This window comes from Gadus macrocephalus, chromosome 7 (assembly GCF_031168955.1).
Source record: "Gadus macrocephalus chromosome 7, ASM3116895v1".
Classification (NCBI taxonomy): Eukaryota; Metazoa; Chordata; class Actinopteri; order Gadiformes; family Gadidae; genus Gadus; species Gadus macrocephalus.
In genome coordinates, this window is record NC_082388.1 from 702,247 (window position 1) to 730,136 (window position 27,890).

General features: G+C 50.4%; 1 protein-coding gene and 1 long non-coding RNA gene across 7 annotated transcripts in view; both read right to left on the reverse strand.

Annotated features, from left to right (window-relative positions):
• als2b (alsin Rho guanine nucleotide exchange factor ALS2 b) overlaps positions 1 to 27,890 on the reverse strand; it is a 47,294-nt gene that overhangs the window by 14,294 nt on the left and 5,110 nt on the right. For 3 of the 6 annotated variants that reach the window (XM_060055350.1, XM_060055353.1, XM_060055354.1), the window contains exons 4-19: positions 26,720 to 27,843; positions 26,059 to 26,458; positions 24,646 to 24,820; positions 24,267 to 24,363; positions 23,901 to 23,978; positions 21,743 to 21,955; positions 19,661 to 19,832; positions 19,117 to 19,306; positions 18,451 to 18,516; positions 18,181 to 18,340; positions 17,509 to 17,640; positions 1,737 to 1,865; positions 1,450 to 1,473; positions 728 to 798; positions 370 to 436; positions 1 to 198 (exon numbers count right to left, since the gene is read on the reverse strand). The exon at positions 1 to 198 is cut by the window's left edge and continues 5 nt beyond it. In XM_060055350.1, coding sequence (XP_059911333.1) covers positions 1 to 198; positions 370 to 436; positions 728 to 798; positions 1,450 to 1,473; positions 1,737 to 1,865; positions 17,509 to 17,640; positions 18,181 to 18,340; positions 18,451 to 18,516; positions 19,117 to 19,306; positions 19,661 to 19,832; positions 21,743 to 21,955; positions 23,901 to 23,978; positions 24,267 to 24,363; positions 24,646 to 24,820; positions 26,059 to 26,458; positions 26,720 to 27,843 — 3,296 coding nt within the window. The remainder of the gene's footprint in view (positions 199 to 369; positions 437 to 727; positions 799 to 1,449; positions 1,474 to 1,736; positions 1,866 to 17,508; positions 17,641 to 18,180; positions 18,341 to 18,450; positions 18,517 to 19,116; positions 19,307 to 19,660; positions 19,833 to 21,742; positions 21,956 to 23,900; positions 23,979 to 24,266; positions 24,364 to 24,645; positions 24,821 to 26,058; positions 26,459 to 26,719; positions 27,844 to 27,890) is intronic. The other 3 variants (XM_060055352.1, XM_060055356.1, XM_060055351.1) reach the window with 3 other exon arrangements.
• Positions 7,004 to 8,498, reverse strand: LOC132460794 (uncharacterized). Its single transcript, XR_009526450.1, has 2 exons — positions 8,048 to 8,498; positions 7,004 to 7,316 (listed from the first exon to the last, which is right to left on the reverse strand). It is a non-coding gene; the product is annotated as an uncharacterized LOC132460794 (long non-coding RNA).

Below are 27,890 nucleotides of genomic sequence, written 5' to 3' on the forward strand. Positions count from 1 at the left end.
GTGGGGCCGGCCTGCCAACCAGCGGCCCTCGTACGTGGCCTCCCTCAGACGGGCGTCCTTGTGGAAGGTGTAGGAGGCCGTCCTCGAGATGGGAGGCTCCGCCTTCTGCCCCGCCCCCGGGCTGAGAGTGACGGGGTCAGGCCCCGCCCCCCCTAGCGCCAGATCCACCGTCTGGTTGATGGCACGCAGCCACTTGGCCTGCAGGGGGCGCACGCACGCACGCACGCACGCACGCACACGCACACACACACACACACACACACACACACACACACACACACACCTTTTAATCAGTAAAATCCTTGTTTATCAGAGCTCAGAATGAAGACATCCCATTGGCCAGGACACGGCTGGGCCACGCCCACTCACCTTCTCGATGGGGGAGCAGGCGAGCAGAGTGAAGGTCTCCTCCGGGGAGATCACCTTCAGACCGTACCTGGAACACACAGACACACACACACAGGTACAAAGACAAAGACACACACAGAGACACACACAAACAGACATCATATACACACACAGACACAGAGGTATATAACACACAGAGACACACAGACACACACACACACAGAGGTATAACACACACACACACACACACAGGTACAAAGACACACACACACACAAATATACATAAGTCGCAGTGTGTAGCGTTTTTTTGTGGACACTAGCAGAACGGACTGACTATAATATTCATAAATGTTATCATTTGATTGATTTACAGACTCACTGTTCAGAGTTCTCCTCCGAAATAGGCTCCACCCACAGAGTGGCCAACGGGAAAACGTGATGGGTGGAGAACTAGAGAGAGAGAGAGAGAGAGAGAGAGAGAGAGAGAGAGAGAGAGAGAGAGAGAGAGAGAGAGAGAGAGAGAGAGAGAGAGAGAGAGAGAGAGAGAGAGAGAGAGAGACAGAGAGACAGAGAGACAGAGAGACTAAGTCTTCAAATTATTTCCTGTCCACTCTAAGATCTGTTAGGTTCCCTTAACAAGGTTCTAACAAGCTGAGCCTCTTAACGAGGTTCTAACGAACTAAGCCTCTTAACGAGGGTCTGTGAAGCGGTCGATGACGGACCCCCCACTCCGTCCCACGAGGGGGGAGGTGGTCTCATGAGAACTAACACATGGAGAGACACTACGGGATCGGTGCATCACACAGTGAGAGTGGGAGAGGGAGAGAGGGCAGTAGACTGTTGTGGAGTCTGTTATTCATTATCTATTCATTATTTATTTGTATTATCTATTATCTACCATTTGGATCGACGGTAGACAAGGTTTAAATACATAAATACACTGTATTGTTTTTCACCCTGGTTTAATGGTGTCAAACTCATTTCAGCCTCCAGAACAGTCTTCATCGGGCAGTGGGGGAGGGTGGCACAAGCTGGACTCAGGGTAGGAGTGTGTGTGTTGGCGGGGGGTCACTGCACTAAAGCCCCTCCCTCCATACTTACGATGTTTTTGGAAGGCGCCACGCCCTGCCAGCATGGAGATAAACACACACTTTTAAAACACGACGGGGTGTGTGTGTGTGTGTGTGTGTGTGTGTGTGTGTGTGTGTGTGTGTGTGATTGCATGTCCGCAATACAGAAAGCAAAAGCAAAAGAAAGAAAGAAAAGGCAAAACAAGAGTAATTTTGATAAGGCAAAAGTAGTATCTTTAGATGCAATGTTATTACACAGACTCTCGGTGTGTGTTTGTGTGTCTCTCTGTGTTTGTGTGTGTCTGTGTGTGTGTGTACCTGAGCGTGCACCAGAGCGTCGCTGAACAGGATGAACCAGTTGACGGAGAAGCGGCTGGCGTTCAGCAGACTGAGGGCCTTGTTACTGCTCTCACACACCAGACGACGCCCAGGCCGCCGCAGGGAGTCCTACACACACACAGGTCAGAGGACATACACACACAGGTCAGAGGACACACACACACACACACACACACAGGTCAGAGGACACACACACACACACACAGGTGTGGCAACCCGGCCCCGACACGGCGGGCCTGGAAGCCCAGAGGGCAGGTAATACGAGCTGTCTACCACCCTTTTCCCCCAGAGGGCGCCAAGGGTCGCATTGGCAAGGTCCCACTCAACGCCAACGGGAGACACCTGTGTACCAGGCCAATCAGACCCAGGTGAGAGCTATAAAGAGAAGCTGAGATGCTGTCTAAAGAGAGGAGGTATGTGACCCATGTAGAGGCAGAGAGCGGAGCGAGATTCCCTACCCGGACGGACCTTTGCCCCGGGACCCGGTCTAGAGAAGACCACAGGAGACCACGGAAGGACCTCCTCACCTGGATACCGGGACAGCGCGTGAGACACGACCACAGCATCCTAGTGGTGCCGAGATGATGCCTCATGAAACGTCAAAGCCTCAAAGCCAGATGAACCACCAAAGTGGTTCGTGCTCGAAGCTTCAAATGAGTACGCTAGGGACATCTAGTGGTGAATGAAATTATGACAAACCAACCCAAAATGTGATTTTTGCTTCGTGTGCCGATACAACATTAAATCATTTGAGAATTGAAGTAATTTCAGTGATACATGTGTGTGAGTGTGACATTCATAAAATGGCACAGAGCTCATGCTAGAAAATAAATCATTTGGCAAAAAGTGTGTCTTAACAGACGCTTTTATCCAATACGACTTACATCGGTAAATACACACATTGACACACCGACGGCAGAGTCAACCATGGAAGGCGACAGTCAGCTGTCAGGAGCAAAGTGACAGGGTGAAGACAACACTGAGCTAGGAGGAGCTGGGGATTGAACTAGCAAACTACTGGTTACAGGTCAACTGCTTTACCACCTGAGCTAAGCCGACCCACACTGCATGATAACTGAGAAGGACTCATTAATTGAATTTTTTTGGCAGAATGATAGAACTGATTTTGTAAAAGGGGAAATGTGGATGTGGATGTGGATGTGGGGGACAGTGTTTTGTGTAACTTTGGAGGGAGGTGCAGGGGGGGGTAATGTTTCACGTAGCTCCCTACGTGATGTTTACACAATGTGTGATGTTTCGATTGATACTACAGAAAATGCAATGCTCAAACTACTACGATCACAGACTAGTGGTATATTGAATATACCACAAGGTTGTGATCGTATACGGGACATCTTTATAGTCGAAATCTCCCGCCAATACTGAACCCATATTTCGAAGCAGAAGCCCGAGGCGAAGCCTCGAACGTCACACCCTACGTCATTTTGCCAACGTGAATCCTACTCGAAGCGGAGCTTCGCTGGGGGAGGAGCCGAGATACTCGACACACGCCTCGATGCCTCGACGCAAAACGTAACATCACTACAGCATCCCCAGTAGCTCACGGAGCCCAGACTCTTTATTTGTTATAGTTTGCATTGACGGGTGATTCCCCTTTTTTTCGTTCTTTGGAATTAATAAACGTGCCTTGTTGGCAGTTTGAGCATCCGAGACTCTTGTTCCTTGAGCCGGGTTACCACATATGGTGGAGAAGGCAGGCAATCCGACCACGCAACATTTTTTTCCTGCTATTTTTTTCGGGACCACCCGCCCCGAATGCAGAACCCAGACGGGGCCGCAGCTGCGGCCGCCCTCCTGCGAGACGCCGCCGAGGAAAGGGCCCTCCTCCGGCAGGCCGTCATACGGCTGGAAATGCGCTCCCCGGACGTCTCTCCGATCTCAGCGCCCACCAGCCGGCTAACCAAGTTAGGACCAGAGGACGATGTCGAGGCCTACTTGGAGGTCTTCGAGAGGACGGCTCGGAGAGAAAGATGGCCGGAGGACCAGTGGGCACACATCGTGGCCCCCTTCCTCACGGGACCCGCACAGCAGGCGAGCCAGGACCTGACCCCAGAACAGGCGAGTCAGTACCAGACCCTCAAGCAGGCGGTACTGGCGTACTATGGACATAGCCTGGCGGCCAGGGCCCAACGGTTCCACGACTGGCGCTTCGACCCCAAGGGCGCCGTGAGGTCCCAGATCGCCCAGCACGCGCGGCTCATCAGGAGATGGCTCGCGGGAGAGGATGGTCCCAGCGCTCTCGACCGGGTGTTACTGGACAACACCATCCGCCGGAAGCCCAGAGAACCCTCGCCACCAACCATCCGACCACGGTGGACGAGCTGATCCGCCAGCTGGAGAACTGGCAGGTGGCCCGACAGCTAAACAGCGCCATCCGGCCACAGCCCCGCCCGATCGAGACCCGTAGGGACCGGCGAGGACCGGAACCCCCTCGACGGATAGATCAGCCGAAATCACAGACCCAATCGCCAGAAGCCAGAGAGGTATGGCGGTGCTTTAACTGCGGCCAGACAGGACACCTCGCTCGTAATTGCCCGGAGAACCGGGATGTGTCTATGCCCTCGGCCTTCGCGGGCGAGGGCCGGCCAGGACCGTGTCTACTCACCACCTGTTGGGCGCATCAGGAGGCCGGAGCCCCGAACCTCCCGGCTCGGGTGGGCGACAAGGACACTCAGGCCCTCATCGACACGGGGAGTGTCGTCACCCTCCTCCGGCCCGACCTAGCCGTCGGAAGGACGGGGGAACCGATGGAGGTCGCCTGTGTACATGGGGACACCCGCACCTACGACACGTGCCATGTGGTCGTGCGGACCCCCCGAGGGATCTTCACCGTAAAGGCCGGGATCGTACCCAATCTCCCGGTGCCCCTATTGATCGGGAGAGACTGCCCCATCTTCCACCGGCTCTGGAACGCGGAGCCAGGACCCCGACCGCCCCGACCGCAGCCGAGGCGACACCGACAACCAGTTCGTCACGCCTACGGAGCCCGGGAACCACACTCCTCCCCAGCTGAGACATCTGGAGAGGGAGACGGCACCGGAAGAGACGGCCCCACACCACCAGGCACACCAGCCCGCCCACCCGGCGAGACTCATTGCCTGGACCCTCGACACCCTGACAGCGTCGGAGCGACCTGCCGGGTTAGGAGAGACGGAGAGTTCCCCCCTCACGGAGCTCTCGGACTTCCCCCCAACCGGGAGGGGGTCGGACCGTCCCGGACAGTTCGGCACCACTCAACTGCAGGATGACACCCTTAAACACGCCTGGAGCCACGTTGTCGCCCATGACGGTCGCGCCAGGGACTCGGTGAGTGCCCTACTGTACCCGCACTTCTGCACCAGGTCAGGCCTATTGTATAGGGCAGGGGTGCCCAACCTTTTTTGACCCAAGATCTACTTTTCAAGTAGCCAACCTCCCGAGATCTACCAGCCTAGTGTCAACATTGCAAACCTACCTTCAAGCGGGGGGGGGGGGTTGTTGAAACGTGAACCTACGGACTTCAGTGGGGGTTTCATTCCATCTGCGCGCGGCACCTTCTCAACAATAATCAATAATCTTCCTCCCACTCATGGTAGGTCTTAGCTCGTTTCCCCTCAGCCATGCCAACGTTTAGGAGTGCGTAACTACTGTTGACGGCATTCAACTGCGCATGCGCTACCGCGCGTATATGTCCCGCACAAATTGTATTTGCGCAGGATTTTTTATTTGAATTAATTGTATTTATTTTTTTTCTTCACCCCTCGCGGTCGACTTGGAATCTGTCGGCGGTCTACTGGTAGACCGCGATCGACTGGTTGGGCAACCCTGGTATAGGGTAACCGAGAGGGCGGGAGTAATAGAGCAGTTGGTGGTGCCTCGCCCGTACACCAGTAAAGTCCTCTTCATGGCCCACACACACGTCCTAGGGGCACACTTAGGCATGGACAAGACTAGGGAACGGATCCTAGACCGGTTCTACTGGCCCGGGATAAAGAAGGACGTTACGGAGTACTGCCAGGCGTGCCCGGAGTGCCAGCGGACGGCCCCGAGACCCTCGATCCGGAGTCCGCTGATACCGATGCCTATCATTGAGGTACCCTTTGACCGACTGGCCCTAGACATTGTGGGCCCTCTCCCCAAGACCAGCCGGGGACATCGATACATATTAGTCATGGTTGACTATGCCACCCGGTACCCGGAAGCCCTGCCCCTCCGCGCCGCAACCGCTAAGGCCGTAGCCTGGGAGCTAATGTTGCTTTTTAGTCGGTGGGGATAGCACGGGAGATTTTAACAGAGCAAGGCCCAATCCCGTTTCTTTGCTCACTGTCTCAACCCTACATCTCAACCCTAACCCTCATTGCTACCCCTAACCGATCCCCTACCAAATGGGACAACCCTACCCTGTGACGTCATCATGGCCTCCCCGTGCCCCCTAGCAGATAACCAGACCCCTGGTTAGAGACAGACTGGCTGCCATTGTCTCGGGCAACGAGCAAGACCCATTGTAAAGATGTTTAACCTGAAATGGTATTTATATTTTGTAATTGGCATGTTTAAATTAAGTGTTAAAAAAAATATAATACTATTTGTCCCTCGTAATATATACCTTTATTTTGAATGTCACTTAGCTACATGTTAAAGGTGGTATTAGGGTGCACTCACACTAGGCCATCTGGCCGTGGCCGTTGGCCGTTTTCACACCTAACCGTGCTCAAATGGCCCCATTGTTCTCTGGCCTGCACTCACACTAGGCCATCTGGCCGTGGCCGTTGGCCGTCGCAGCTGTGGCCTGGCCACGGAAGGCTCTTGTACATACGTCATCACGTCGTAACACGTCATCACCAAGCGTCCGCTGCATGGACCATAATAAAGTCTGCCGCCAGTCAGAGTTTTAACAACAATGGACAACAACACAGAGAACAAGCCAACAGTTGAACCGCTTGACGCGATGTTTACCGTTTAATGGAAAAGAAGGCTTGTCGCCTTTATTATGTCCGTGGTCGTCGCATTGACTATACGTCATTCAGCTCAGGTTGCGTAGCGCGTGTCGGCTCATTAGCATCTGTACCGTAGCGGCCCGTGCCGTAGCAGCACACCTCTCCCAAGTGGCCAAATTGGCCCGGCCTGGCCAGACTGGCCACACTCACACTGGCAGATTTGAGCACGGTTAGGTGCTAAAACAGCCACGGCCAGATGGCCTAGTGTGAGTGCACCCTTAGATAATAATCGGTTATGAACAAGAACACTTTAGAAGAAACACTTTATTTAAATAAGAAACACTGAACCACACATCTAAAAATACACACACACGCATCTAAAAATACACACACACGCACACCTAAAAATACACACACACACTCTCTCTCAGCTTTTGAGAGAATGGTGGAGAATCACATCTTCTCCACCATTCCGCCAACTTTGCCTCGCTCTCCTCATGCCTCGCCTGCCCCCTGGCACTCTCCTCTTGGAAGAGGTGCCTGGGGTGGTGGAAGAGGTGCCTGGGGTGGAGGAGCATGAGGGAGAGGTGGGGGGACTGGTGGCAGTGGACTCAACGAAGTCCTGAAAGAAAACGAATAAGAAGGAAATAGGAATTATATGCCAGAACTTGTTGATATGGCCATATGTTATGTACAATATATAATAGCTATGTACACAATATAGTACTGCCAAAAAATACATTGATTAACCATGTAATATTACTAATATAATATAATATATTAGTATAATAATACTTATAGAATATTACTAATATAATATAATATATTAGTATAAAGCTTATTTTTAACCTGGAGTCACTAGAACATGGAAGATCTGGATATCATACGACATGATATCCAGCCCGGTCATATGCAGCCCGGTCTGCAGCCCGGCCGTCGCCAGCCCGGTCTGCAGCCCGGCCGTCGCCAGCCCGGTCTGCAGCCCGGCCGTCGCCAGCCCGGTCTGCAGCCCGGCCGTCGCCAGCCCGGTCTGCAGCCCGGCCGTCGCCAGCCCGGTCTGCAGCCCGGCCGTCGCCAGCCCGGCCGTCGCCAGCCCGGTCTGCAGCCCGGCCGTCGCCAGCCCGGTCTGCAGCCCGGCCGTCGCCAGCCCGGTCTGCAGCCCGGCCGTCGCCAGCCCGGTCTGCAGCCCGGCCGAGAACCGGGGTCGGGCGGCCCGCGAAAGTCGGCCGCGGACTTTCACGATATTCCGCGAAAGTCGGCCACAGACTTTCGCGATTTTCCGAGAGTCCGCGGCCGGGCTGCAGAGTATAATTAATAAAATAATTACTAGTTAATTAAAGAGAAAACACTTACATTTGTGTTTTTCCAATCCTGTCTCATCTTTTCGCCCTCCATCTTGTCTAGGATATTTCTTGATTTTCCGTTTTCTCGCAAGGTATTGTGGGAGCACGTCACAACTGAAGCGCTTTGAGGGTGCCCATCGAAAATCTCAATTTTGAGGGGATGTTAGCCCTCCCCCTACCCCTTAAGCTACCTTTAAACTGGTCGCGTGTGCTAAAAGAGCTTCTCAGTCTCCTGCAGGTGAAGCAGCTGAGGACTTCAGTGTACCACCCCCAGACGGACGGGCTGGTGGAAAGGTTCAACAAAACCTTAAAGCACATGCTGAAGATGCATGGAGAAAGACGGAAAGAACTGGGACCAGCTCCTCCCTCACGTCCTCTTCGCGGTGAGAGAGGTACCCCAGGCCTCGACAGGGTTCTCCCCCTTTGAACTGCTGTACGGACGGCGGCCAAGGGGACTACTAGACCTGACAAAAGAAGCCTGGGAGAGCCGACCCTCCCCCCATCGTACCCTAGTGGACCATATCCTCAAATTTGATCGCAGAACTTGTTCTTCCAAATGAGAATCCCCAGCAGTTTGAAGGCCTTTTCGTCAAAATCATTTTTCATGAAAATAAACGTCTAATCATTGGAAATATTTATAAACCTCCATCTGCCCCAGCAGACACTACTGACTGTATCCTGTCTACCATTAATTCTTTAGACTGCACCAGTGAAAAAAATCATATTAGGTGACTTCAATTCTAATTGGCTGGATCGCTCCTCTCAAAAAGATCGGAACCTCTTTAACAGCATAAATCTAACTCAACTCATAACTGAACCCACTAGAGTCGGTCCCAGTTCTTCTTCTTTGCTTGATTGGATTTTAGTTTCCCATCCTGGCAGAATTGTACAATCTGGGGTCTTACCTGACTCTTTCAGTGACCACTCTATGATTTTTTGTATTTGGAAAATCAAAGTGCCTCATCTTCCTCCTAAAATAATTAAAGTAAGACAATTTAATAAAATTAACCCTGAACACTTCACTCAGGATATACTAAATATAAATTGGGAGAGATTCAAATTAATCCCATCTGTTGAAGATGCTTGGAATTTTTTTTATACTGAGTTTGTCGAGATAATCAACAAGCATGCTCCTTTGAAATCAATTATGGTCAAGGGTCGACATCTACCTTGGATCAAGGGAGATCTCATACACTTATTCAAACAAAGAGACAAGGCCTGGAAAAAATACCGTAAAACAAATGATGCTGCTGACTGGAATGCTTATAAGGAGCTAAGGAATAAATGTAAAACCAACACAAGAAATGCTAAAGGAAATTACTATAAAGACTGCTTATCAACTGATTTTAGGAACCCGAAGAAATTTTGGAAGAGAATCAATAGTATAACCAATAAATCCACAAAAAGCCCTGCAACGCATATTAGACTAAATAATCAAACTGTGAGTGAACCTTTATTAATTGCAGAGGCATTTAGCCAGCACTTCGCTACAATTGGTAGCTCTTTATCTGGTTACTCTGGTCTTACCTCGAATCAGAATAGGTGTGGCAGCTCTTTTTGCTTTAAAACTATCTTTCCAATTGATGTTCAGCGGGTTATTGATAGCCTAAGCTCTGGATGCAGTGCTGGTCCAGATGGTCTGGAAATTAAGTTCTTTAAACTTGCCTCTCAAGTTTTATCATTTCCACTGGCTGATTTATTTAATTTATCTTTCGCAACTTGTGAAACACCGTCATCATGGAAAAGCGCTAGAGTAACCCCTCTTCATAAAGGAGGTGACACCTCAGACACCAACAATTATAGACCAATCTCAATTATCAACAGTATAGCAAAAATATTTGAAAAACTAATATTTAATCAATTATCTAAATACCTTGCAGACAATAACATATTATCTCCACACCAATCAGGTTTTCGACCTAATTACTCTACCACCACTGCTCTTCTAAAATTTACAAATGACATATTGTCAGCAGCTGACAGCAAGATGCCTACAGGTGCTATATTTATTGACCTTTCAAAAGCATTTGATATGATCGATCATTCTCTTAGATAAATTGTATGCTATTGGTCTTTCTACTAACTCTCTATTATTTTTTAACAATTTTTTTCATTTTAGAAGTCAGTGTGTCTCCTTTCAGGGAAGTCTATCAGAATTTAAGATCAATGATAAAGGTGTTCCACAAGGCTCATCCTTGGGTCCTCTTTTGTTCTCGATCTTTATCAATGATCTTCCTCAAATCTGTTTGGACTCTCAAATTAATTTATATGCAGATGACACTGTATTATACTCATCCAGCTCTGATATCTTACAAATTCAACACTCTCTACAATCTGATTTTAATTTGGTTCAAATATGGTTCTCTTCAAATAAGCTTCTGTTGAATAAGAAAAAATCATATAGTATGTTGTTTTGTACTCAACCTGGTCATTTGTTGTCAAGTAACTGGTCTATTAGTCTTCTTGATGGAACAACAATAGAAAAAATTGAAGAATTTAAATATCTAGGCCTCTGGCTTGATTCTCAGCTATCCTTTAAACCCCATATTAATGCAATCACCAAGAAAATCTTTGGTTGCCTGAAATCTCTTTATCGTTCTGTTGACTGCTTCTCACAAGAAGTCCGGAAAAGACTTATAATGCAATTAATACTCCCAATATTGGACTATGCTGATGTTATCTATGGTAACACTTTTGAAACAAATCTCCGTCCTCTTAATGTGTTATATAATAGTCTTTGTAGATTTGTGCTCAGGTGTCCTTATATAACCCATCACTGCCTCATGTATGAGTCCCTGAACTGGCTTGCCCCTAATTCCAGAAGGCAATTCCATTGGTCAATACTTACATTCAAATGCATCCATCTCAATTTCCCTTCATATTTGAAACAACTCTTAATCCCTCTAACTTCTCGATACAGCCTACGGCACATGGACCACCTGTTTCTAATTAAACCTAGAATCAGGAAAGAAATTGGTCGTCGGGCATTCAAATTCAAAGCTCCATCAGATTGGAACAACCTTCCCTCCTCACTTAGGTCTATTACTTCTTTCCATATCTTCAAATCATCTTTAGTTTTGCATCATAAAACATCCTGCTCTTGTTTCTGATCTATCTTACCTTTTCTCTCTAGGACTCATTCTACTCATACCTGCTTTCCTTTTGTCCACTATACTATTTACATGTGTGTATCTGGGTTCAAATATGTACTGTATATTCTACTTGTGCATGCAAGAAAATGTATTTATTGTATGAAATGTATATTAATATATTTGATTGTACTCTGTGTAATACTGGCTGATAGGGGGTGGGAGGGGGGGGGGGGGGGTAGCTATGGGGAGCATTGTTGGAGTGTGTGTGGGTGTGTGAGTGTGCGTGTGTTTGTCCTTGTGCCTATGTGTTTGAATTTATGTTTATAACTTACTTTTCACTTTCATTGTATTATTTGTCATTATTGTAAGGACCCCCTCGAAAATGAGATGATACATCTCAAGGGGCTATCCTTGAAATAAAGAATAAAGAATGTCGAGCAGGTACGAGAGAGAATGGCGCAGGTCTGGCCCATAGTACGGGAGCATCTGCACCAGGCACAGTAGGCCCAGGCACGGACCTACAACCGTGGGGCCCAGCTGCGTCTCTTCCAGCCGGGGGAGTGGGTCCTGGTTCTCATCCCTACTGCCGAATGCAAGTTCCTGGCCAAGTGGCAGGGACCGTATGAGGTGGTCGACCGCGTGGGGGAGGTGAACTACCGGGTGCGGCAGCCGGGGAGGCGCAAGCCCACCCAGCTGTATCATGTCAACCTCTTGAAGCAGTGGAAGGCCGGGACAACCCCACCGGTGCCGGTCCCCGTGGCCCTCGTCGCCCGGCAAGGCGTACCAGAGGTCCCGATGGGCGAGGACCTCAGCCCCACCCAGAAACAAGACCTCAATGACGTGGTGTTGCAACACCAGGACGTGTTCTCCGAGGTACCCGGGAGAACAACGGTCGCTCAACACGACATCCGGACAGAGGCAGGCGTCACGGTACGCGTACCCCCGTACCGAGTCCCAGAGGCCCGTCGGGTCGCCATACGGGAGGAGGTCAAGAAAATGCTCCAGCTCCGGGTGATCGAGGAGTCACACAGCACCTGGTCCAGCCCAATCATCCTGGTCCCGAAGCCAGGTGGATCATTTCGATTCGGCAATGACTTTAGGAGGCTGAACGAGGTCTCGGAGTTCGACGCGTACCCAATGCCCCGGGTCGACGAACTCATCGAGCGGCTCGGGCCCGCTCGGTACCTCACCACCCTCGACCTTACCAAGGGATATTGGCAGGTCCCCCTCAGCAAGACCGCCCGGGAGAAAACGGCGTTCGCGACCCCCGGGGGACTATACCAGTACACGGTGCTTCCCTTCAGGGTGCATGGAGCTCCGGCCACGTTCCAGCGCATGATGGACCGTCTCCTGCGATCACACCAGGCCTACGCCGCCGCCTACATTGATGACATCATCATCCATAGCGCCAGCTGGGACATCCACCTGAGACACCTAAGAGCGGTCCTGGGGGAGCTGAGGAGGGCGGGTCTCACCGCCAATGAAATTATTAAATTAATGAAAAGTAGAGATAACGCTTTAAAGCAATCTCTAAGAACAAGAACTGCAAGTGACAGACACATTTTTACATCACTACGAAATAAAGTTCTGAGGATGACTCGCAAATTGAAAGCTGAGTTCTACATTGAGACGATAAAAGGGGCAAATGGTAATGGAAAGCTAATATGGAAAAATTTAAATCAATTATTGAGACGGGACAAGTCTAACTATCTAAGTGATCTACAGCTCCAGGTAAATGATAAGCTAACTAACAATCTAGACATCATTGTAAATTATCTCAACAGATTTTTCATTAGCTCAGTTGAGGAACTGACAAAGCACTTTAACTGCTCGCAGAATCCTCACAATCCTGTCGATGCAAGCAAACCAATGTTTAGCATTGAAGAAATATCTGTCCTGGAGGTAATACAAATAATCTCATCCCTAAAAAGTTCAAAGGCCAGAGATACATTTGGTCTTACTAATGACTTTTTGAAAACCCATAAAGAGGCTGTTGCTGACCCAATTGCACATCTTGTAAATCTATCCATAAAACAAGGAGCGGTACCATCAACATGGAAGATTGCTAGGGTCGCCCCAGTCTTTAAGGCTGGGGACAAAACAAAATCTGAGAACTATCGACCAATAAGTATCTTGCCCATAATTTCCAAAGTAGCAGAGAAATGGGTTACCAGAAAACTGACAGAACACTTAAATAATGGAAACTTCACTCAACAGAGACTGCTACTTGCTATTTCCTGGAAAACTTAAAAAGCCTGCTGGATAAAGGCGGCTTTGTAGCTGCGGTATTTCTAGATTTAAAGCGTGCTTTCGACACCATCAATCATGACTTGCTTATTGCCAAATTAACCCATTTTAACTTCTCAAACAGCGCCCTCTGTTGGATGAAATCATACCTGTCAGACAGGAAACAGGCAGTTCAAATTGGTGATTCATTATCTTCTTATCTAACTTGTTCTGCTGGAGTACCACAGGGCTCAATATTGGGCCCTGTTTTATTCAGCCTGTATGTCAATAACTTACCAGATGTCTGTAGAAATATTAAAGTGCAACTATATGCTGACGATACTGTATTATACTGTCATGCCAGCTCAATCAAAGAAGCTGCTGCAGTACTCTCAGGAGCCATGGTGCCAGTGTCCCATTGGCTCCAAAACTGTTGTCTACATCTGAATACAAAGAAAACTGTCTGTATGTTGTTCTCCCGACAGCCAACTGCGGGACAGCAACCATCAGTCATGGTTGGTGGTGAGAGACTTGAGGTGGTTGAATATTTTAAGTACCTCGGGGTCATCTTCGATTCTAACCTTAATTTTAAGCAGCATGTTAAGAAAGTTAAAAACACAATTAAATTTAATTTATCAAATTTCAAGCATATAAGACCTTTCCTGACTATGGAGACAGCAAAGACTTATATGCATGCAATGATATTTACTCACATCTCGTACTGTTACACAACATGGTCACATACATCTGAGAGCACTTTAAAACCAATCAAATCTTTATTCAAGAGAACTCTTAAAACACTAGACAAAAAACCTATATACTACCATTATTGTAAAATTACAAATAAACACAAAATCATGGACTTCGATAGTTTTCAGCTGTTTTTGGATGTCTGTCTAATCTTTAAGGTTCTGTCCTAATCAAATAAATAAATAATAATAATAACCCCGCCAAGTGCCGTCTGGGCTTGGAGGAGGCCTCATACCGGGGCTACAGAGTCGGACGCGGGAACTTCCGACCCTAGGAGGCCAAGGTGAAGACCATCCTGGATTGGCCCCGCCCCACCTCCAAGAAGCAGGTCAAGTCCTTCCTCGGTCTGGTAGGCTACTATCAAAGGTTCATTCCCAGTTTCGCCACCCTGGCAAGCCCCCTACATGACCTGACCCGGAAGGCCCTGCCGGACCGCGTTACCTGGTCGGAGGCAGCAGAAGGAGCATTCAGTCCTCAAACGGGCCCTACGCTCCGAGCCAGTCCTACTAACGCCTGATTTTACTCTGCCCCTTATAGTCCACTCCGACGCCGGTCCAGGACGCGGAGGAGCACCCGGTGACGTACATTAGCAGGACACTCCTCCCGAATGAAAGGAACTACTCCACCGTGGAGAAGGAGGCCCTGGCCATCAAGTGGGCCGTAGATAAGCTGCGGTACTACCTCCTGGGCCGGGAGTTCACCCTGGTGACGGACCATGCCCCGCTCAAGTGGATGGCCACCGCCAAGGATACAAACGCCAGGGTGACACGGTGGTTCCTGGCCCTACAGGACTACCGCTTCAAAGTGGACCACCGACCAGGGCGGGAACACGCCAATGCTGATGCCCTGTCCCGTCGGGACGCATGCCTCTGGGCAGTCAGAGGCGCCCCGGGGCTACATCTAAGGGGGGAGGAGTGTGGCAACCCGGCCCCGACACGGCGGGCCTGGAAGCCCAGAGGGCAGGTAATACGAGCTGTCTACCACCCTTTTCCCCCAGAGGGCGCCAAGGGTCGCATTGGCAAGGTCCCACTCAACGCCAACGGGAGACACCTGTGTACCAGGCCAATCAGACCCAGGTGAGGGCTATAAAGAGAAGCTGAGATGCAGTCTAAAGAGAGGAGGTATGTGACCCATGTAGGGGCAGTAGGGTTGGGCAATCGTCTACAAGCTTCATCGTCCGATAGCGCCCCCTAGCGATCGCCGATAGTCGATACTATCGGGGGGGTCATCTTTATAATAATTTTATAATATTAATTATTTATAATAATTTATCACTTTGAAAAAAATCGCGTTTTTATTTTTCGATTTTTTTTCTTAAAAACAAATACGATGGTCTTCCCCTTGGACCAGCGTGAGCCGTGAGCCTCCGCTGATTTAAGTTTCGATGCGTCGGCGGCGGTCATGATGACACGCTGATGACACACAGCTCGTAGCTGTGTTCGAAATCGTTCCCTATCACGGATATAGTGCACTATATAGGGTGCTCGCTATTTTGTAGCGTTGTTCGAATTCTCACTGGTTAATTTCATGCCCTATATAGTGCACTTAAAATACCCAAAATGTGAGTGTACATATGATGTTCCCTACGTGTTACTCCCATATACCACAATGCAATGCAGTCGTGTATTTCCGGAGGAGAAGAAGAAGCTCAATAGAGTGGCGAAGTCACGCCCCTTCCGGTAGGGCTCATGGGACCTATGAGATCGAAAAATATGAATGGGTGTCAATGGAGAGAAAATAATTATTTTCTGGTCCCGGTCTTTATATGCCCTGGATTACACATATGTTGTTTGTGGATTTAAAGGATAATTTTTCATGCAAAGAGTTCGACCGTTTATTGTGCAATTGTTCAGATAAAGGCTGTAGAGAAAACACAACGAGAAAGACGACACGGCTCGTATGTGACGTCACGCTCCCTGCGACTGGCGTGGAGAAGACCGACAATCTTCACATCGGCATAACTGAAACTCTGCACGTGCCCCGACTTATAATGGTTTTCACCTCTTTCGATGCTTTTATCCTCCCCTTGGAAAAAGCGGTGAAGTGGGGCAGAGAGATCGCCATCTCTGTGCCGAGTTCCAAGGGCGGGTGTGGTGACGTATATCATATGCGTCGAGAGCAGCGAAGAGCTGTAGTTCACAAAGCGGCCTCACATAAAACCTAAAATTATCAAACTTCTTCACGAACATTTTTAGTTTTCTTTGCATGAAAAATTATCATTTAAATTCACAAACAACATATGTGTAATCCAGGGCATATAAAGACTGGGACCAGAAAATAATTATTTTCTCTCCATTGACACCCATTCATATTTTTCGATCTCATAGGTCCCATGAGCCCTACCGGAAGGGGCGTGACTTCGCCACTCTATAACCGCAAGCGGCGAAAACGACTACATTTAATGATGGAGTCTCCGGCTTTCGTTTAGAAATATCAACAATTTATTTGGGATTTAACAAGAAAATGAAACATTCAAAATTAATAAGAAAAACCTTGTTCAAGGAAATGTAACATTCAACATCAATACAACCTCCAGCTTTCCTCTAGAGTGCCCGGTTTGTTTACACAATCTGGGCGCATCTGTCTGCGTCACACAAATACCCGGCGCATTTACTGACGCAAATTACGTTTAGAAATGTTCAGCGTAGTGTCCGAATTCTCGTTTGTACGTTCCCTATGTAGTGCACTATATCATGAACACTATAGGGAATAGTGAGTGAGTGAATAGGGAACGATTTCGAACACAGCTCATGTACCACAGCTGTGACCCGGAAATGGTGCAGCGGGGTGTGATGTCATTTCGCCGTGCGAGCAGACCGGTAGGTTTCGAGCCCCACCCCTCTCCTCTCGCAGCAGTGAGTGAATACAGCAGGTCAGCGCTACATAGTATGTTTTCCACCGGTGCCAGTTAATTTCAATTACAATTTGAGGGGCTTTTTAAGTTGAAAAAATAGCTACCACAGCGCTTTAAAAAAATAAATAAATAAAATAAAAAAAATAATAATAATTAAAATATAATTATCGCCTTTTTATTGGCTACGTCGAGACGATCGACGATGGAATCCATCTATCGTCGATAGTCGATAGAATCGACTATCGGCCCATCCCTAAGGGGCAGAGAGCGGAGCGAGATCCCCTACCCGGACGGACCTTTGCCCCGGGACCCGGTCTAGAGAAGACCACAGGAGACCACGGAAGGACCTCCTCGCCTGGATACCGGGACAGCGCGTGAGACACGACCACAGCATCCCCAGTGGCTCATGGAGCCCAGACTCTTTATTTGTTATAGTTTGCATTATAGTTTGCAGGTCAGAGGACACACACACACACACAGAATCACACAAACAGGCACACACACTCACACAAACAGACACAGACACAGACACAGACACAGAGACAGTACCGTCATCTTGCCGGGGAAGCTCTTCCAGAAGTGGTGAGTGTACTCTGCCTCCTTCCTCCTCTTCTTCAGATGAAGAGTCAGAGCCTCAAACTGAGAGCAGGCAGAGTGGAGCCGCTGGTACTCACTGGAGGACTGGAGAGAGACACAGAGAGAGACAGACGCAGAGAGTTAGACACAGAGAGACAGACAGAAAGAGAGACAGACGCACAGAGAGACAGACACACACAGAGACACACACAGAGAGACAGACACATAGAGACAGACACACAGAGAGACAGACACAGAGAGAGACAGACACACAGAGAGACAGACACAGAGAGAGACAGACACAGAGAGAGACAGACACAGAGAGAGACAGACGCACAGAGACAGACACAGAGAGAGACAGACACAGAGAGAGACAGACACAGAGAGAGACACACACATAGAGAGACAGACGCACAGAGAGACAGACACACAGAGAGACACTTAAGAACAACATTCTACAATACAACAGAATCTCCCTCCAGTCTACAGACCCAGGGTGTGGTCTGAGGGAAGGTCTAGAGAGAGACCCAGTCTGGGGTATCTGTGAACCTCCCCTAGGTGGACTAGTCAGACCCACCCCTTCATAGACCAGGTATCAGACCCAGGACCTGGTCCTGGTAGACCAGGTGGGCCAGGGGGACCCACCACTTCGTAGCAGGTGGCCAGCTTGAGCAGCAGGCGGCCGTACTCCCCCAGGTGTCCCAGAGGCAGGGCGAACAGCGCCATCAAGTGGTCGGAGGCCGGACCCTCCTCTGGGCTCTCAGACAGCCGCAGCAGGGGATCCAAGGTCTTACCGAACACCTCCCTGGATCAGAGGGGGGGGGGGGGGCACTGTCAGAGGAACACACCTGGGATTGATGGACCAACGCACCAATCAGAGAGGAGATGGCCTGTGTGTGTGTGTTCTGGACTCACAGGGCGGGTTTGCTCAAAGCCTGGAAGCCCCCCATCACATGGAAGTTACCCAGGTAGGTACAGTACCTGGAGAGAGGGAGACAAACAGACAGACAGACAGACAGACAGACAGACAGACAGACAGACAGACAGACAGACAGACAGACAGACAGACAGAGAGACAGAGAGACAGAGAGACAGAGAGAGAAAGAGACAGACAGACAGACAGACAGACAGACAGACAGACAGACAGACAGACAGACAGACAGACAGACAGACAGACAGACAGACAGACAGACAGACAGACAGACAGACAGACAGACAGACAGACAGACAGACAGACAGACAGACAGACAGACAGACAGACAGAGACAGATAACTATTTTATCAGACCTTCCCACAGAAGTTTCTAAAACATGTTGAGTCTTACATTAACAGTGCTTTCCTTCACCTTCTAAACAGAAAGTCGGAGTGTTTATTACCTGCCTCAACCTGTTGAGTCACTATATCCACACTACGTACTGCTGATCCTTCATCAAACATCTCCCTGTGTAAATACTGTCTCTATGTCACCACCAGAGGCATTGACAGATAAAACACCTAAAGCAGAGCGTCCAAACCACGGATGTGTGATTGTGTCTCACGGCTCCTCCCCTGTTGGTCGGGGTGTGGGGGGGCGGGGCTTACTGCCGGTAGGCGTCCAGGAAGATGTGGGCGTGGTTGAGGAGGAGCAGAGCCTGGAGGTCGCGGCCCCGCCGCAGGGCAGAGGTCAGGCTGGCGGAGTGCTGCCCCGTCAGGGTGTAGAGCAGGCTGAACCCCCCCACCAGGGTCTGGAGCAGCCCCAGCAGGACCGCCCCCAGAGTGGGGCTCAGGGACTCTGGGGGGGGGGGGGGAGGGAGAGGAGGTTAGCTAACCTACAGTAGAGCAGGCTGAACCCCCCCACCAGGACTGCCCCCAGAGTGGGGCTCAGGGACTCTGGGGGGGAGAGGAGGTTAGCTAACCTACAGTAGAGGAGGCTGAACCCCCCCACCAGCCCCAACAGGGCCTCTTACTGGCCCTTTAACAGGTGTGTTGGTGTAGTACTCACCGGCCTCCAGCAGGGGGCCTTTAACAGGTGTGTTGGTGTAGTACCCACCGGCCTCCAGCAGGGGGCCATTAACAGGTGTGTTGGTGTAGTACTCACCGGCCTCCAGCAGGGGGCCTTTAACAGGTGTGTTGGTGTAGTACTCACCGGCCTCCAGCAGAGGGCGCAGCGCCCCGGTCTTGATGGCAGTCAGCCGGCAGTAGAACCTCCTCTCGGCGGATGCCACCTCGTGGAGGCCGGCGATGAAGCCCATCACGTTACGGTCAGAGAGGGACAGGCAGCGACCGCCGCCCGCACACACACTGCTGGTGTAGCCCAGCTAGTCGCACACAGGGACACACAGACACACACGCATATTAGACACACACTGTTGGTGTAGCCCAGCTAGACGCACAGAGGGACACACACAGACACACACACACACATATTAGACACACACTGCTGGTGTAGCCCAGCTAGTCGCACACAGGGACACACACAAACACACACACATATTAGACACACACTGCTGATGTAGGCCAGCTAATCACAGGGACAGGGACACACACAGCGACATACACACACACATGGAAACACATACACACACACACACACACACACACACACAGAGACACAGACACACAGATATTAGACACATGCATAGAAAAACCACACAGACTCATAGACACAAACACATACTCAAACACACATGGAGACAGACGCACGGAAACACAAGGACACATTGACACACGCATACACACAGTTATACAAATGGATCATTGAATACCTTAGTTAACACCATTAGTAAAGGATAACTAGACATGAATTAACTATGAATTAACATTAGTTAATGCAGTATTAAGCATTAACTAATGTTAATTCAAGGATGACTAGAAACATGAATTAGCTCTGAACTAACATTAGTTAATGTTTATTACTGCATTAACTCATGTGTCTAGTAGGGCTGTAACGATACGCGTATCAAACCGAAAATCGCGATACTCAAAGCCACGAAGCTGTCTCGCGGTGTGAGAAGGCAGAAGCGCGATATGCCCTTTCTAACTCTTCGGTCAAATTGTCCGATTGAAATTTGCTAATAATTTGTCTAGATAATAGTCTGCTGACAGCGCCCCCTCCTATCGATGCCGTAAATATATGACGAGATGCCCTCTCTGTGATCACAGCTCTCCGTGGCTACGGAGGATTCTATTTCTCCACAGCCGTCGAAGTCCTCATATGCGATATGAACGACATTTATCCAGAGTGGGCCAAGCGCGAAAAAAATTGCCTGTGTGATCCTGTCTCTATTGTTTTGTGTGATTTGACAGGCAGTCTGTCTGCTTATAGGTCGGAATGAAGCGGCCACCGATTATTGACAGGATGGGTACTTTATTCTACCGGACTCGTTCGCTTCTTCACTAGACACACGCGCTACCGCTCGCTCTCCTCGCTCGTCCACTCACTCGCTGACGTCACTCACACACGCTTACGCACACTGCCATTCTCCCGCACACACATATGCTACTCGTAACACTATATGCCTCGTTATTGCGACGTTCATGTTTTTCCTCATCTATTGAAAGTTAGGCTATTAAACATGTTGCATTCTATACGGCCTGATTATGTCATTATTTAAGCTACATAGCCTAATAAGAAGCGCTAATAAGGATGTTGGAATAAACCAACCAAACAGTTAAAGGGGCCCTATTATGCCTACCAGCAAAAAGCATCCTCCAACTGCAATCTTTGGTTATTTCTTTATTAATTTAGCTATACTTTAATAGTATTTCGGTTCAAATCTGTTCAGTGTTCCAAATTATTTATTAAATGTTACATTAAGATAATTGGTATTTAAGTGTTGTTGAAATAAAATGCTTTTTAAATTTAAAAGAATCGTGGGATGTATCGAACCGTGGGTCAAAAATCGTGATACAAACCGAATCGTGAATTTGTGTATCGTTACAGCCCTAGTGTCTAGTGATCCATTACAAGATACATGAGTTAACTATGAACTACCATTAGTGAATGTTTATCACTGCATTAACTCATGTGTCTAGTGATCAATTATAGATACATGAGTTAACTATGAACCAACATTAGTGAATGTTTATCACTGCATTAACTCATGTGTCTAGTGATCCATTACTAGATACATGAGTTAACTATGAACCAACATTAGTGAATGCTTATCACTGCATTAACTAATGCTAATTAAGCGCCCTAACCCAGCAGTGACCCCGGTCGTCTTACGTTCATGCAGAAGGGGAGCAGGACGGGTTGCTGGGTGTACACACCGGCCTTCTCCTCCCCCTCCTCCCCCTCCTCCCCCTCCTCCTCCCCCTCCTCCCCCTGCTCCTGCCTTCCGCTGTAGTAGAGGATGGGCTGGACACAGTCCCCGTCGGCCACGAACACGCTGTGGCTCCCCCCCGCTGCCACATCCCACACCCGGATCCCCTCTGAGAACTGGGGGGGGGACAGAGAGAGAGAGAGACAGAGACAGAGACAGAGACAGAGACAGAGACAGAGACACAGAGAACGAGAGGAACAGAGAGAGAGACAGACAGACAGACAGACAGACAGACAGACAGACAGACAGACAGACAGACAGACAGACAGACAGACAGACAGACAGACAGACAGACAGACAGACAGACAGACAGACAGACAGACAGACAGACAGACAGACAGACAGGTTGTCATTAACACTGGATGAAAGCAGGTCCCTCTATCATCAAACATTGCAGGTCTTTGTGGATGTAGTACTATAGCAGGTTGGTAGTTAGATAGCAGTAGTTAGCAGGAGTTATGGTAGTAGTGTATCAGGTTAGTTAGAGGGTGGTAGTTACGTCATTATAGGGGCAGATATTGTATCAAGGCAGCTGCGCTCTTCTCCGCTCCTGATTCTACTCCACAGGCTGTTTGTTCCCGCCGCGGGCTGATTGGGGGCGTGGCATCGGGGATATAAGCACACCTGTCCAGATCTCTGGCGGATGATCCCGCACGCATCCCGCTTCCGTGACCCCAACGCCAGGCTGTTTGACGCTGTGCCACGCCGGCACTTTGTGTCTTACTTGTAGAGTTTATTGATATATACTGTCTGCAAGTTGCTGTCAAGCACCAATACCCCATGTGGGAACATTCTTGCTTTTCCTATCATTTATGCGCTGGTGGTTGGCGATGGTTGTTTTCACGTTGTTAGTTCAGGTTAGGGCAGCGTAGTTAACGGACCCGGCAGACTCACCTACCGTTTATCTCTGGTCGGGGGGGGAGATAGTGTGTTCCCCCAGAGTCAGGTTTAGTTAGGGTTCCTTCCTGTTTTGTTTTATTTCCTTTCGTTGATTTAATAACCATCCCATCATGTGTCTGAAGCAAAGCTTAAATGAATTGTTGTTTCCAACGCAGCCCCTTGTCTTCAGCCTATGGTACCATCTCCGTCCATGTGGTGGTGCCGTAACAGTGGTAGTTAGTTAACAGTAGTCAGTAGGAGTTATAGTAGTAGTGTATCAGGGTAGTTAGAGGGTGGTAGTTAGTTAGCAGTAGTTAGTAGGAGTTATAGTAGTAGTGTATCAGGGTAGTTAGAGGGTGGTAGTTAGTTAGCAGTAGTTAGTAGGGGTTATAGTAGTAGTGTATCAGGGTAGTTAGAGGGTGGTAGTTAGTTAGCAGTAGTTAGTAGGAGTTATAGTAGTAGTGTATCAGGGTAGTTAGAGGGTGGTAGTTAGTTAGCAGTAGTCAGTAGGAGTTATAGTAGTAGTGTATCAGGGTAGTTAGAGGGTGGTAGTTAGTTAGCAGTAGTTAGTAGGGGTTATAGTAGTAGTGTATCAGGGTAGTTAGAGGGTGGTAGTTAGTTAGCAGTAGTTAAAAGGAGTTATAGTAGTAGTGTATCAGGGTAGTTAGAGGGTGGTAGTTAGTTAGCAGTAGTTAGTAGGAGTTATAGTAGTAGTGTATCAGGGTAGTTAGAGGGTGGTAGTTAGAGGGTGGTAGTTAGTTAGCAGTAGTTAGTAGGAGTTATAGTAGTAGTGTATCAGGGTAGTTAGAGGGTGGTATTTAGTTAGCAGTAGTTAGTAGGAGTTATAGTAGTAGTGTATCAGGGTAGTTAGAGGGTGGTATTTAGTTAGCAGTAGTTAGTAGGAGTTATAGTAGTAGTGTATCAGGGTAGTTAGAGGGTGGTATTTAGTTAGCAGTAGTTAGTAGGAGTTATAGTAGTAGTGTATCAGGGTAGTTAGAGGGTGGTAGTTAGTTAGCAGTAGTTAGTAGGAGTTATAGTAGTAGTGTATCAGGGTAGTCAGAGGGTGGTAGTTAGTTAGCAGTAGTTAGTAGGAGTTATAGTAGTAGTGTATCAGGGTAGTTAGAGGGTGGTAGTTAGTTAGCAGTAGTTAGTAGGAGTTATAGTAGTAGTGTATCAGGGTACCTTTGCCAGGCGGGGGACGGTGGTGGGAGACTCCATGTGGCCCAGCTGACCTGAACTGTTACTGCCCCAGGAGAACACCTGGACACACACACACACACACACACACACACACACACACACACACACACACACACACACACACACACACACACACACACACACACACACACACACACACACACACACACACAAAGAGTTATATTAGAGGCTCTGCGCGGTCTGAGCAGTGCGTCTGGGTCTGGTGCTTTGAATGAGGTTCTAGACCACGCCAAACCAGACTAGACCCTCCCAGCCCAGACAGGCCCCTGGGGGGGGTCCTCAGGGGGGTGGGGGGTCTCCTCGGGGGGGGGGGGGTCTCCTCCTCACCTGTGAGCCGGCGGTGAGGGCCAGGGAGTGGTGGTCCCCCGCCGCCACGCGGACCACCTCCTTGTTGTTCAGACTCTTGATGCACAGCGGCTGGAGCCTGAGGAGGAACCAGAGAGGAACCAGAGTGAGGAACCACAGAGAGGAACCAGAGAGAGGAACCAGAGAGAGGAACCAGAGAGAGGAACCAGAGAGGAACCAGAGAGAGGAACCAGAGAGAGGAACCAGAGCCACAGGTTATAACGCGATATGAAACGAGACCATATCGTCAATATCGATATAATTTAATTTGCATTGAAATTACAGCACATTTGTTCCAAATAGCACCAGTTTCGACCCAGAGGTGTGTTCTGAGCTCCAGGTAACAGACTCCGCCCCTCACCTGGCCAGGTGGTCTCCGTGGCCCAGCTGGCCCCTCCCCCCGTGGCCCCAACTCCACACCTCGGTCTGCAGGGGGGGCAGCAGCTCCTGGCTCCCAGGGATGCAGCCGCCCAGTTGGGTGAGGGCCACCGCTGGGCCCCGGGGCCGCCCCAACTTCCTCAGCAGGCGGGGGGAGACTGTGGGGAGGGGGGGGGGACAGGAAGTCAGGCCCACGCAGGTCGCAGCGCCACAGGTGGAGTCAGGCCCGCTACACCAGTGATGGTACGATGGTTTGACTTTAGTGGTGCAACGGTTCCCGTTGCGGGTTTCCTGTGATCCGTACGGATCAACCCTCATGGTTCGGGACGCAAGTGGTCCGCGGATCGGCTGATAAAAAAAAAGTTGTGCGTTCACGTGATCAGCACATGTTTAGAGGACAATTCCGGTATTAACAACATCCTCAAGTATCGTAGCGAAATACAGTTTCTGTTGTGTTTTATTTGGCGTTCCGTAAATCCCATTGAAACGGAAACCAGAACCGGAACCGGACATGTTTATGTTTGGTTGTAGTCTATTCGCTCGGTTCTCCGTATCAACAGTAGGGCCAGAACCGAGCGAAAAGACTACAACCAACCTCCCTTGCAATGAGCAATGAGTCTTCCAACCTAAATCAATGGATTTACAAAATGCCAAATAAAATACGACAGAAACTGTATTTCGCTACCATACTTGATGAAAAAAAAGAAGATGAGGATGTCTGCATTGCCTTGGGGGAGTGTAGACTCTAAACTCTCCCCAGGCAATGCAGACATCCTGAACTGTAAATCCCGGGTTAGGGTTTATTTACTATCCATGTTAAAAAGAAGAAGGAATAATGCCATTGCAATTTTTTTAAATATTGACTATGGTTAAAGGAAGCAGGATTATTACCTAATTTTTGACTTTATTTAGTTTTTACACATTTGAAGATTTTATTTAAAGTCACATTTGTCTTGTTATCTTTATTGTTGCTGTTGATCCGAAAATGATCCGACCCGTGACTCAAAAACCGTGACACGATCCGAACCTGGAGCTTTGTGATCCGTTGCACCCCTACCCCTACCTCCTATTTGACATCAATATTCTTACCATCGACCTGACGCCTGGCTCTGCACACACACACAGAAACACGCACGCACACGCACACACACACACACACACACACACACACACACACACACACACACACACAGCCATAACGCATGCACGTGCACATGAGCACACAGGCACACGGCAGCATGCACGTGCACACAGACAGCCGCACACTGCGCATGCACACAGACACATGTAGCAGCAGCTTCTGCACGTGTGCATGCGTCCACCCCACACGTACGTGCACGTGTACATGCGTCCGCCCACGCTTACGTGTCGTGCGTGCGTCCACGGCCGTACTCACAGAGCCAGGCATGAGAAGAGGAGTAGGAGGCCAGCAGGCTGACGGAGTATCTACCCTGAGAGAGGAGCCCTGGGAGGGAGAGGCGGCGCCGGCCCTCCGCCTCCTCCGCCCGGATGTCCCCAGTGCTGGAGCTCTTCCTGGCCTGCATCGACTCTTCCAGGGCCGCCCCCCCCCCGCAGCCAGGGGCCCCGCAGCCCGCGGGCCCCCCGGAGGAGGACAGGTAGTAGTGCATCATCTTCTTCAGGGAGAGCGCCTCGTAGGTGGAGGCCACGCGCTCGCCCACCGCCGACGCACACGACGTCACCAGGCTGTTGAGGGCGGAGCCGGGGTGGTGGGCGGGGCCGGGGGGCCGGGCCGGGAGGGGGGAGCCGTGGCCGGGCGGGGCCGGTTCTGATGAGAGCTGGGGGAGAGAGAGGGAACAGCAGGGGGTGATCAATTAAGAAGCTGCTGTTTAATAAACGAAGAAGCCAATTAAGAAACTGCTTTGTTTCTTAAACGAAGGAACCAATTAAGAAGCTGCTTTGTTTCTTAAACGAAGGAACCAATTAAGAAGCTGCTTTGTTTCTTAAACGAAGAAGCCAATTAAGAAGCTGCTTTGTTTAATAAACAAGAAACCAATTAAGAAGCTGCTTAGTCTAATGTACCTCCTATATTGGCTCACCTCTGCAGTGGCCGTCTGCTGCGTCTGGGCGTGGTCTGGATTCTCAATGTGGGCGTGGCTTAACGGCTCTAACTGGGCGTCGCCCGACAGCTCCATGTGCGCGTGGCCTAAGGGCTCGATAAGGCCATGGTCTGACGGCTCCATGTGGTCGTGGCCTAAGGGCTCGATAAGGGCGTGGTCTGACAGCCTCCTCAGGTACTCCCGGACGGCGTTCTCGTGGGGATAGGGGGAGGCGGCCCCATCCCCGACGCCAGGGGCTGGGTCAGCCCCAGCGGGGGGAGGGGCCACCACAGGGGGCGGGGCCACGCCTCCACCGGCCGGGGCGGCGACGCCCAGCGGTGTCTCGGCGGCGCGGCCCTCAGGGAGCCGGGGCTTGGAGGGGGAGGTCCTGAGGCTCCGTGCAGGCGACGCCCCCCTGGGCCGTGGCTCCTCCCCCTCCTCAGTCAGCTCCACCCCCAGGGGGCAGTAGTGCGAGTCGGAGATGATGACGTGGTCCTCGCGGTCCGTCATGGTGTAGAGCAGCTGGTGGCAGCGGCCGCACGCATCCAGGGGGGCCCCGGGGCCCCGCCCGCCCCCCCGCGGCCCCTGGCAGCGCACCAGCGCCAGGCTGTGGGCGGAGCCACACGCCACCTGCAGCACGTGGCGCCCGGCCAGGTGCTCCACCCGCCGCGGCCGCCAGGAGGGGGCGGGGCCACCGGAGGGGGAGGTGGAGCCCCCAGAGGAGGAGACGGAGCCACCGGAGGAGGGGGTGGAGCCCAGCAGCCCCAGCTGGGGCCCGCGCCCCCAGGCCCAGACCTCGCGCTGGGCGGAGAGGGCGAGGGAGTGGGCGTGGCCCAGGGCCAGCTCCAGGACGGGCGCGCTGTGGGCGGGGCCGGCCGGGAGCAGCAGGGCCACGGGGGTGGGGTTGGGGATGGAGGCGGGGCCTGCCAGCCCGCACTGCCCCGCCCCGTTGGCGCCCCACATGTGGACGCCGCCGTCCTCCGTCACGGCGCCGCAGTGGGAGGAGCCCGTCGCCACGGAGACCACCCGCCGCCCGCTGAGGGAAGGCTCCAGGGCCGGGGGGCGGGGCCCGGGGGAGGGGGGCTGTTTCCATGGAGACACACCGAAGCTGTATACCTGACCGCCTGCAGGAGAGACAGAGACAGAGACAGAGACAGACAGACAGACAGAC